At 38.3% G+C, this 12,257-nt stretch overlaps 1 protein-coding gene across 4 annotated transcripts; it reads left to right on the top strand.

The window, feature by feature from the left end:
* Positions 1-478: 478 nt before the first annotated feature.
* Positions 479-2,645, top strand: LOC149402463 (increased DNA methylation 3-like). Of its 4 annotated transcripts, none has more exons than XM_089608760.1 (4): positions 479-638; positions 898-956; positions 1,268-2,046; positions 2,139-2,644. In XM_089608760.1, exons 3-4 carry the CDS (start codon positions 1,302-1,304, stop codon positions 2,375-2,377), a joined length of 984 nt encoding a protein of 327 aa, XP_089464886.1. In that variant the 5' UTR covers positions 479-638; positions 898-956; positions 1,268-1,301; the 3' UTR covers positions 2,378-2,644. The 4 variants fall into 4 exon arrangements, with proteins under 4 accessions (XP_089464886.1, XP_089464887.1, XP_089464884.1 ...); XM_089608758.1 differs by lacking the exon at positions 479-638 and adding an exon at positions 647-810; XM_089608761.1 differs by lacking the exon at positions 898-956 and having other exon boundaries at positions 2,139-2,645.
* Positions 2,646-12,257: the final 9,612 nt, after the last annotated feature.

Below are 12,257 nucleotides of genomic sequence, written 5' to 3'. Positions count from 1 at the left end.
AAGTCATCTGTACTTCGCCCAATATGATATTCTAAATTCTATCTCCCCTCGTAAATTGTGAAGATTTTTGTACCATAATACATAACTTTTTTCTCTGCCTCATTTTTTTTTTCTATCTAAGAGTGAAACTTGTTCAAAAATGATTTGTGCATTTTATTGGAATATCGTTGATCGTTGGAGTCCAATAGTAGTTTGTCTTGTTACGTTATCTTTTTTATCTTTAATTTTTTTTAAGAAAAAATATTATTCATATTTATGCATATAAATAAGCATATTAATAATTATTATTTAATTTCTAAGAACATGTCTATTTTTGTCTTTTTAATGTAATATATTTATTTTATCAAACGCTAAATCAGCTTTTGTTACCAGCAAAAACTATTTTATAAACAATTTATCAAACACCTGTAAATTTTTGAAAAAAAATTGTCGGAAAACATGTTTTTTAAAAACAAACTATATCAAACGGGCAAATGTCTATATAAAAAAATAAAAATAAAAATAAATACCAATGGACACATTCGTGTAAATTACCGCTCGCCCGAAAAAAAGCAACTAATGAGAGCGCGTTACGCTTCCAGCTCTTCCTCTCTCCTTCGCCGATCTCACGTTCATTCAAACGCCATTATACTTTTGGGGTAAAAAAAAAAAAAAAAAAAAAAAAAAAAAAAAAAAAAAAAAAAACTTTCAAATTTATATTCTGTAAAAATATCATTGCAAAATCAGATGGATTTTTGGGGTTTAGGGTTTGATATACTTGATTGGACGTATGTTCTCTCGGGAGTTTTGGCTTTCCATTAATCTTTGGGGGTACGAATTTGTGCATGTACATGTTCGCAACTTTTTTCCGTTTGTACTGTTGTATAATTCGTTCTGTGTTTTATTTATTTATTTTAGGGAAGAACACGGATGACAAAAGTGTTGAAATCTTGATAAAGGGGTTGATAAGCGGACAGGTAAAATGAAAAATTTAATTTTTTGTCATTTTAAAATCGGAAAACTTGCTGAACCGTGTGAATGATTTCGACTTGTGAAGAGTTTATGTTATCATTTCACATGAAATTGCTTGTTCAGTTGAAGATTTTATAGTTCAGGGGACAAGTAGATTAGTAACGTTTCTGATCAGTATTGCTGATTCCTTTTCTTTAAACTAAGTTGTTGCAATCCCAGACTTACAGTGTTGAACTGAGGAATGATACACAATTTAGTCATATCTTTCACTGTGGTGAATACACTGTTCTAACCTACACTGTGGTGGATTTTGTAGGAATCTACGTATTTGGTAGAATAAATCTTATAAGATGGACTTGCAACTGGAAAATGGGTGTGGCACGAGTGAAGTTAGTTCATCATTTGAGGACCAGTTATTTCTGCTCAACTTCATTATGGGAACATACTTGGGTCCTGACATCACCAGTGACGATCAGAAGAGATCCGCGTTTCAAATACTATCCGAGAAGGGTGCTCCGTCTTATGTGTCCGCTGATTTAGGCCCTTCATATGTCAGCGTGGCAATGCTGGAGAATCTGTACTACTTTCTCCTCCGAAATGCTCATTTTAGCCTTACCTTGAAGCCGGAAATGTTCCACGAGTATCTGAAAGGCCGTCTCACCAAAGAAACTCAGCAGTTCACGAGCTTCTTCCCTTTGGATCTCCACAAGCAGATATGGTACCCCGCGAGCTTCAGGATCGTGAAAGGGATCGCTCTCATTGAACATCTAGATCCTTCGACATCCCACATTGAAGAGAGAGATTTAGAGAAGTTCAGGGCTTTGGCACATGTAAGTAGTCTCAAGATAGATATGGACGAATTTGTTAATTTCGAGCATGAGCATCAGATCGGCCTACGTGGCGCCGCCGAGACACTCACAGGCCACAAGAGAAGCCGTGAGAAGAAGCGTATTCCTGAGTCGGAGGTGTCGATCATTGTGTCAGGAAGTGCTATGAAGGGAAAACTCGGGCCCGCGGTTGGAATGGTGGACATTGGTTTCAGCAAAGCCGCGTACTATTTCCGAGTTGCTCTGCCGGGAGTCAGGAAAAACTATTGTAGGTCTAGTTTCTTACAGACTCCGTAAACCTTTTTTTCCCTTCCCAATGTAGTTCTAACCTGATTCAGAATATGATTTTGTGGTGGGCAGGTAAATTCAGCTGCGAGATCAAATCCGAGGGTAAGGTTCATATTCGGGGATCGACACGCGGAGGCGAAACCATAAAGAAACCTTCGCGGGTTTTCGAAATGAAGTTCAGGCAATTGTGCCCGTCCGGTTCTTTCGCTCAATCGTTTAGCCTTCCGGGGCCAGTTGATCCGAGGCTGTTTGCTCCGAATTTCAGATCAGACGGCATTTTCGAAGGAGTGGTCATTAAACACGGGTTGTGACTCGTGATGTCACTCTGCAACAAAATATCAAATTTTTTAGACTAGGAAAGTTCATGTAATGTATATGTAAAATGTCAGTGATGCCTGAGTGAATCTTGCTCTCTCATTTTTTATTTTATTTTTTGGTGTAATTTTTTTTTTTTTTTTTTTTTTATTATTGTTATTTTTTATCTTTGTTTCACTGCATGGTTGTTAGCCTTTTGGCATTAACACCGCGCAAGTATGTTTAGAGCTTCAGATACATACTTGTTCATAGTAACTAACAAAAAAAAAAAAAAAAAAAAAAATCTACAAAAGTTTATAATGATCGTCAATACATGATACTACAATCACCATATTAATTATGTGCCATATCATAAAATTGATCAAACATGTCTGTATTGACATTTGTTGCTGTGATGTAATTGTAAATGCCACTTCTCTTGACAAAGAGCTCAGACTTCCCAACATTTTTATTTATAGTGTTAAGTAACTTATATGCAATATCTACCAGCGTAATTAACGTTACTTAGATCATTCATTTATAAAATATCACAAAAACCCTTGCTTTTGACCAAATAACGTAATGTCACTTTCTGTTTTTACTTACTCATAAAGAGTTTTTTTTTTTTGTTTTTTTTTTTTACTTCATGACAAAAAATCCTCAAATATTATTTTTGTGATTAAAACTCTTATATGCAATTTTTTTTTAAAGAAAATAAAATATTATTTACCCTAAATAATGGTACTTTCTATACATGAATATTTATAAACTAGCCAAATTAACATCATATTTATAATTAACAACGTAAAACTCAAAATCTAGTTACCTTTTTTTGTATTCGTAACTAATTTTAAAATGGAAAAATAAACATTGTAAGCTACACAAATCTAAAGAACGTTTAATATTTTAACCCTAATTAAGTAGACAAACCTTGAATATATTTGAATTAGAGGGTTTTAATTATGAATATTGTTGTCGCACGAAAATGAACAACGATTAAATACCTCGGGCGGTTCGATCCAAGACCGGACCAAGTGATCGCGCCCGGGCCAAAAATGGGAGCTCGTAGACCGAGCTGCACCCTCCAAACCCTGAGGTGTGTTTTGGGGGGTGTGTGTTGGAATTGATCTAGGGTTTAAGAAAAAGATTAAACGCTTCGGGAAGCGGCGGAATTTTAAAAAATTTCTTTTCAAGTAAAAACAGTTTTTACTAACCTAGACAAAGAAGCAAGTACATGTAATTAAAAAACAATATGAGCTAAGAGTTTACTAACCTTTCTTGAAGCTTGAACCTTGAAGAAGCTTTTGGAAAGTTTGCAACGCTCGTCTCCCCTCGCAGCACGTCTCTCTTTCTTTCCTCGGCACCTCGAGCAACCACGATAGTTTCTATCACTAAATCACTCGAAATAAAAGGAATCAGTGAGTGGGCACTTTTAAACACTACGACTTAAGAACAAGTCTTGAAGTCGCAGAGCTAAACACTAGGTCGAGTGAGGACCTAGGTGCCAAGACAAGAAAAATCGAAAATAAACTAGAGAGAGAGAGAGGATTTTCGGCCACAAGTTCTAGAGAGAGAGTCTCTCAAATCTCTTAAACTTGGATGAATGAAATGTGAGGAAATGAGGCTCCTATTTATAGGAGAGGTCTCACCTTCAATAAGGTAGTTTCCTCTTCTATAGAATATCACATATTCATGAGCCAATTTCCTCTTTTCCCTATTGAGACACTCGGCCAACAAGGGCTTCTAGAACCCTTGATTTGTTTCCAATTTTGTTCATGGCTTGCCTTTTCTCTCAACATGGCCGAAGTTCCTTATGCATCCTTATGCAAATTTGTTTCCTCTTTTTCTTTTGGCAAGTATCTAAATACATTTATGCACAAAATAAACTCTCCTATTTCTCTATAGGGTAGGCGCCCAACATGTCTCTAGAAGGAGCTTCTAGAAGCTTCTTCATTTATTCATGAGAACATGAAAAAGGCCCATTAAGAATTTTCAATAAAACTCTTATGAAATGAAATTAATTCACGAGGCCCAATGATCAAGTCATGGCCGAGTGACATTAAGTCATCAAATGAACTTGTCAAAATTTATTGACATTCATTTCATCCTTTGCCTCAAAAGACAAAAATACCCTTTTGACTATTTTCGTTCACGTTTTGACTTAGCTTCCAGTTTAACTATTCCTATCGATGCGATTCGTGACAGTGACCTCATGGACCCAAATGAACAAAGCTTGGGGTAAACACTTGGACTCAAAAGTTCACAAACCTTTTCCAAGTTTAGCTTAATGCCAACTGACTCCACTAAATAGCTGACACTGAAAATCTCTCGGTTCAAATGAATTTATTTTCTACTCAAGAATTCACCTAATTATAATGAGCGGATCCACTGAATATTATCTATGTTTACCCTTCATGAATGTCATCAGCTAGTCGGGATTTACTAAATTACCATTTTACCCTTCTAGCTGTTATTTCCTCAACTCATTTGTCGCTTGTGAATAAGTTAGAAACAATGTATTGACGAGGAGCTAACAAGTCACATTGTTTCATCCAAAAGAGTCACGACTCAATTTGGACACTGGCCAGTTCATTTATTCACACTCCAAGGAACAAAGCATGAGGTGACATGAATTGCATTTCAGCAATCTTGTACATGAATTCCATATCTATGAGAACTTCCCAAAGTTACTCATGACATACTCACAACTTAGTACTTCACCAATAGGCCCTGTTCGGAATCACATAGTGAGTCCGATCTCTGACTTTCTCAAATGAGAATACTAAGGTGTGAAATGACATGTCTCATTTCAGGATTAAGGTAAGCATGATGCAATTCATACATAGTGACTTCGAGACATAAGAGGTTAAATGGTTTGTTCTTATCTTGTCTCTAGAAGTGCACTGGTCAATTCAGTACCTTCGGAAGATACCTAGAAGAACTATAGAGTCTCCAACTCTCAATGCCTCATAACCAGACATCATAGATTCTTCTAACAATCGTACTGAGGTCAATAGTCCTTTGACCCTAAGATTGCGAATATATCGTTTTAAGCAAACTACGAAGAGTTTGTTCATGCAAATCTACATTTGTCTCTTCGTAAGTTGTTTAGTTTGTTTATGGACTAAAAGACTAAGGTTTTATCATAAAGCTTCAATCAAAGAAAGAATGAATGAACGTTTCAACTTTATTAATGAATGAATAGGCAATTACAAGCAAGAGTCTTCATGAGACTTTATTACATCAAATGTACAAAATAAAGATTACAACTCTTCTTGTGGGCACCATTGACAACAAACTCCCACTTGACTCAAAGAAGATGTGTGTAGTCTTTCATGCCTAATCCCTCACGATGTTGGTCGAAGACCTTGTTCGCTAGGGCCTTGGTGAATGGATCTGCGAGGTTGTCCACCGTTGAGATCTTCTTCACTTCCACGTCTCCGCGCTGCACGATCTCTCGAATCAAATGGTATTTCCTCTCAATATGCTTAGAGCGCTTATGGCTTCTAGGTTCCTTTGAGTTAGCGACAGACCCACTATTATCACAATAAAGGGTCATGGGCTCGTCGACGTTTGGAACAACTTCCAAATACTTAAGGAATTTTCTAAGCCATACAGCCTCTTTGGATGCTTCACAAGCAGCCACATATTCTGCTTCCATTGTGGAGTCAGCAATGCAAGATTGCTTAATACTTCTCCACACAACAGCTCCACCATTAAGGATGAACACAGATCCCGAAGTGGATTTCCTGGAATCCTTATCCACTTGAAAATCGGAGTCGGTATATCCCGTCATAGTCAGGTCAGTACCTGAGTATGTAAGCATCAAGTTCCTAGTTCTTCGAAGATACTTAAGAACATGCTTAACAGCAATCCAGTGCTCGGGTCCAGGGTTGGATTGGAAACGGCTAACTACGCCAACGGCGAAACATATATCAGGTCTAGTGCAAAGCATAGCATACATGAGGCTTCCTACGGCAGAGGCGTAAGGAATTTTCCTCATGTCTTCAATCTCTTGTGCAGTCTTGGGAGACTGGTCCTTAGAGAGTGAAACTCCATGCCTAAAGGGTGTTTGGCCCTTCTTGGAGTCTTGCATCGAGAAGCGATCCATTATCTTATCAATATAAGATGCTTGAGAGAGCGACAGGGTCCGGTTTTTCCTATCTCGAAAGATTTGGATCCCCAGAATGTACGCGGCTTCTCCTAGATCCTTCATATCGAATTGCTTTGCCAGCCAGACCTTAACCTCAGATAACTTACCCACGTCATTACCAATGAGTAGTATATCATCGACATACAGTACCAGAAACACAACTTTACCTTCGTGTATTAACTTGTAAACACAAGGCTCATCTATTGACTGTTCAAAGCCAAAGCTCTTTACAGTTTCATCGAATCTAATATTCCATGACCTAGATGCTAGTTTTAATCCATAAATGGACTTAAGCAACTCATAAACCTTGGTCTCTTGACCTTCTTCCACGAAACCGTCTGGTTGAGCCATTGTAAATGCGCTCGTCAAGATTGCCATTCAGAAAGGCTGTCTTGACATCCATTAGCCAGATCTCATAGTCGAGAGCTGCAGCTATGGATAGGAGTATGCGGATGGATTTAAGCATCGCGACTGGCGAGAAGGTTTCTTCATAGTCAATCCCTTCTTGTTGGGTATAACCCTTCGCCACAAGTCGTGCTTTGAACGTCTCGACGTTCACATCAGGACCCATTTTCTTCTTGTATATCCACTTACACCCTACGGGTTTAATCCCTTCAGGAAGGTCGACAAGTTTCCAGACATTGTTGACATACATCGAGTGCATTTCAACTTTCATGGCGTAGAGCCAAATGTTTGATTCAGAACAAGCCATCGCTTGGCTATAGGAAACATGGTCATCCATGTCAGAGACGGCTACAAGAGAGTCTCCATAAGACATGTACCTGTCAGGCTTTTGAGTAGCCCTCCCACTACGTCTAAGTACTACTTGACGAGATTCTTATGAGTTAGGTTGTGTTTCAGTTGGGGTAAGAACAGTTCTTACAGATGATGTAGAAGCTTCCTCACCCAACTTTTCTTCAAGCACAATTTTGCTTCTAGGTTTCGCATCTTTCATAAAGTCCTCCTCAAGGAAACGAGCATTCGTGCTAACGAAAGCCTTATCGTCCTCGGGACTATAGAAAGTAAAAGCTTTGGTTTTCTTTGGATATCCCACAAACAGGCACAATTCTGACCTACTAGCCAACTTGCTAGTCTTTTGCCTCAGCACGTGTGCAGGGCAACCCCAAATTCGGATGCGGCCAAGATTCACTTTACGGCCAGTCCATCATTCATAAGGAGTACCAGAAACCGTTTTAGACGGAACTTGGTTCAGAATGTAAGCGGTTGTTTCGAGGGCATATCCCCAAAAGGAAAGCGGGAGTGATGAGTAACTCATCATTGATCTAACCATCTCCATAAGAGTTCGGTTTCTTCTCTCTGACACTCCATTTTATTGAGGTGTGCCAGGTGCGGTAAGCTGAGAAGCGATACCTTCTTCTTTAAGAAAGTCATCGAACTCTCCAGACATATACTCACCACCTCGATCAGATCGAAGGGTTTTGATCACTTTGCCAGTTTGCTTTTCCACTAAAGCCCTAAAGACCTTAAATACGTTAAAGGTCTCGGATTTGTGTTTGAGCAAATAGACAAACCCATATCGTGAGTAATCATCGGTGAAGGTAACGAAGTATTCGTATCCCCCACGTGCCTGTTGGCTGAGCGGACCACATACATCAGAATGTATTAGTTCCAGCAACTCAGTGGCTCTTCGACCCTTATCGGAGAAAGGTCGCTTAGTCATTTTTCCTTCTATGCAGGATTCACAAGTAGGTAGTGAACCTATCGCAGAGGCTTGGAGTGGACTGTCCTTCACAAGTCTCTTAATCCTATCTAGACTGATATGACCAAGTCTCAAGTGCCAGAGGTATGTTGATTTTGTTAGATCGGAGGATTCAGAAAGTTTGATCCTCTTTGGCTCCCTAATTAGATCATTATCTATTTCAGTGTCTAAAAGAGAAGGTTGAGTGGGATAGATGTAGAAAAGAGCATTCTTCATACATGCATCAGTGACAAAAGAATTATCAGGAAACGAAATACGAATTCCATTCTTAATGAACTTTAAACAATAATCTTGCTCAAGAAGACGAGCAACGGATATTAAGTTCTTCCCAAAGGTAGGAACAAAATAAACATTATTCAAGTTTAAAGTGCGGTCTTCAAAAGGCAGCGTCACGAATCCCACAGCCTTCGCAGACACCAGGCTCCCATCACCCCATTTGAAATAGAACTCGCCTTCCTCTAAGCTTTTGGTTTTCTTGAAACCATTCAAGGAACAACAAATATGGTTAGTAGCAGCGGAGTCAAGAATCCATGTTGATACATTATCAGCTACTAAGCATGCTTCGGTAACTAGTACAATACTATGTTCCTTTGCTTTGAGATAGGCGGGACAGTTCTTTTTATCGGCCTTGTAAGGTCCCTTCTCAGTTCTAGAGGCGGAGGCTTTGTGCTCAATAGCATGTGCCTCTCCTTGATTCCTCTTTCTCTTAGTGAGACCTACAGCAGTGTGAAGTTCCTCCATAAGCTTGGTAACAGTATACTTTAGCTTGTTAATGGAGTAGTTCATCTTGGAGGTATCAAGAGATGCGGGGAGAGTTTCTAAGATCACATATATGACATTCTTCCCATCAATCTCAGATCCTAGGATTTCCATTTTACTCAGATGACTAATGATCAGTATCATGAAGTCTCCAACAGGAGTCCTAGCCTGCATATGACAGTTCATAAACTGTCGGACTGCTTGTAGCCTTGTTTGACGCCTTTGCCCTCCCAACATCTCAAGGAGATTGTAGAGCATGTCAGCGGCAGTCTCGAAGTCACGATGTTGCTCTTTCAGCATATTGTTCATAGATGCCAAGATATAGCACCTCACAATCTCATCGGATCGAAGCCAGGCCGCTAAGGCGTCATTGTCCTCTTGAGTTGAATCATCATTCGTCAGAGGAGGACACGGGGTGGTGAGTACCCATTTGTGCTTGGTAAGGATTATGTCGAGGTTATGTTTCGAATCTATGTAGTTATCGTTTTCGAGTTTGTTCGAGGAAAGGATGAACGAGAGATGTTTGCGAGACATGTTGCTTATTTAAGTTGAAACAAGTTTATGATTAGTCTTTGGTTTAGGATTTAAGTTTTATTAAGACTTTTATAAAATCCAAAGGTGTTATAAACCAAACGATAATTTACTCCCTCAAGAGAAGGCCGCAAAAAATCTCCTTTTATAAGTAAATGACACATCATTAATGCTAAGCCAAGATGTCAATACATCTATTTTGACTAGCCACCTTGTAAATTGGTTTGATCACTCACATCCTTTCGCAGGGCCTCGAGGGAGGATTACTAGGGATTGAGTCTAAGTGTGCAACCAACCACTTAGTCCAAAAGGTCAACTTTGAAAAACAATCCCCCAAGGGGAGGCCTTGCCATCATCGTCTCACTCTCGGACGTAGCTCATTGAGCAATGATCAGAGCAAAGCGCCCTTGAGTACTCTCATTTAAGAGAGGGCCACGAGGGTGACTCTTAGTCCGGCGACACTTGCACTTTTCATTAGTGTTGGGGATCGTGGGTTACAAACAACAAGTATAACCCTCCCACTTAGTTTTTGGAGTTGGTTCATCGACTCTTATAAGTTCGGAAACAGATTTCCTCGTTAAAGAGCGACAGAGCGGACAACTAGAAGAGAATCCTAGATCGACATATTCAGAGCAGTATTAGTGCATAAAGGCACAAGGTACATACTCGATCTTTTCCTATTTTCTATTTCGGGAAAGTGCACGAGGGAAGTGTGAACTTCAACTCACTCGAACACTTGAAAGTTTGACATTACACATCTTTTTATTTTTCGGCTTGTCTACAAGGAGACCTCCCACTTAAATTTTCAAGAGCATATAGATTTTGAACATATGTGATATAGATATAGTTTTGAAAACATTTTGAAAACTTACTTGATTTGGATGACAAAATATTTTTAAGTTTGAAAGTGAAAACGGTTTTTCAAAATTCAAACTAGTTTTGTAAAAATTCAATTTCAATTAAACTTTCAAAAATCAAAACATTTTAATCTTACACATCATGTTTATAATCATATGAAAAACATTTTTGCTCAAGAAAGTTTTCTCATTAGAGTTCTATAACTCATGGTAGTGGGTTTTGAAAATCCGGATTTCTAAAAAACTGGAGTTTCAGACAGCCGCGCACCTCGGAGTAAAATCGCTATATCTGGCGGCTCCGATGTCCTTTTGAGCCGAAAACGATGGCATTGGACAGAGGACAGACAGAGATTTAATTTTATTCAAGATTCATTAAATTTTGACTTCTGAGCAGAGAGTTATGCCACTTTTAATGCGGGTTTACTCCAGCTCGAAGAAAAAGAAATAATTAAAACGTTGGTTCTTTTTAGGTGCGAAAAAGAATCGAGTGTAACGGAACGTTTTATGAAGGTTGTTAAAGCTTTTATTTGTGTTTTATTAGCAGGGTAATAACAAGGCATAAAAGAAATAACAACAAGCATAAAACGATTCAAGTAAATAAAAGAAACTAGCAAGACAATATAACTAGTCACAAAAAATTTACTCGAAATTTCTCAAACCTTTAAAACACGTTTTTCAATATAAAAAATTAAAAACTTTTAGAACTGATTCTAATGTGTTTTAAAAACATCCCAAACTCATAGAAAATCAACATGCTTTTTAATTTAAAGGCAAGATCAATAAATTAAAAAAAAAATCTAAGATTACAATTCTAACTTGTCACAAAATTAGTAAACTTTCGAAAACGATTTTCAAGCTCATATTTTTAAATACATGTACATGCTAATATTTGACCATAGCTCTGATACCATTTGTTGGAATTGATCTAGGGTTTAAGAAAAAGCTTAAACGCTTCGGGAAGCGGCGGAATTTTAAAAAATTTCTTTTCAAGTAAAAACAGTTTTTACTAACCTAGACAAAGAAGCAAGTACATGTAATTAAAAAACAATATGAGCTAAGAGTTTACTAACCTTTCTTGAAGCTTGAACCTTGAAGAAGCTTTTGGAAAGTTTGCAACGCTCGTCTCCCCTCGCAGCACGTCTCTCTTTCTTTCCTCGGCACCTCGAGCAACCACGATAGTTTCTATCACTAAATCACTCGAAATAAAAGGAATCAGTGAGTGGGCACTTTTAAACACTACGACTTAAGAACAAGTCTTGAAGTCGCAGAGCTAAACACTAGGTCGAGTGAGGACCTAGGTGCCAAGACAAGAAAAATCGAAAATAAACTAGAGAGAGAGATGATTTTCGGCCACAAGTTCTAGAGAGAGAGAGTCTCTCAAATCTCTTAAACTTGGATGAATGAAATGTGAGGAAATGAGGCTCCTATTTATAGGAGAGGTCTCACCTTCAATAAGGTAGTTTCCTCTTCTATAGAATATCACATATTCATGAGCCAATTTCCTCTTTTCCCTATTGAGACACTCGGCCAACAAGGGCTTCTAGAAGCCTTGATTTGTTTCCAATTTTGTTCATGGCTTGCCTTTTCTCTCAACATGGCCGAAGTTCCTTATGCATCCTTATGCAAATTTGTTTCCTCTTCTTCTTTTGGCAAGTATCTAAATACATTTATGCACAAAATAACTCTCCTATTTCTCTATAGGGTAGGCGCCCAACATGTCTCTAGAAGGAGCTTCTAGAAGCTTCTTCATTTATTCATGAGAACATGAAAAAGGCCGATTAAGAATTTTCAATAAAACTCTTATGAAATGAAATTAATTCACGAGGCCCAATGATCAAGTCATGGCCGAGTGACATTAAGTCATCAAATGAACTTGT

The sequence above is a fragment of the Urtica dioica genome, chromosome 3 (assembly GCF_054948205.1).
Source record: "Urtica dioica subsp. dioica isolate 48M chromosome 3, U.dioica_male_clone48M_v1_H2, whole genome shotgun sequence".
Lineage (NCBI taxonomy): Eukaryota > Viridiplantae > Streptophyta > Magnoliopsida > Rosales > Urticaceae > Urtica > Urtica dioica.
Note: the sequence above shows the minus strand (reverse complement) of the source record. Positions and strands in the feature narration are given on the sequence as shown.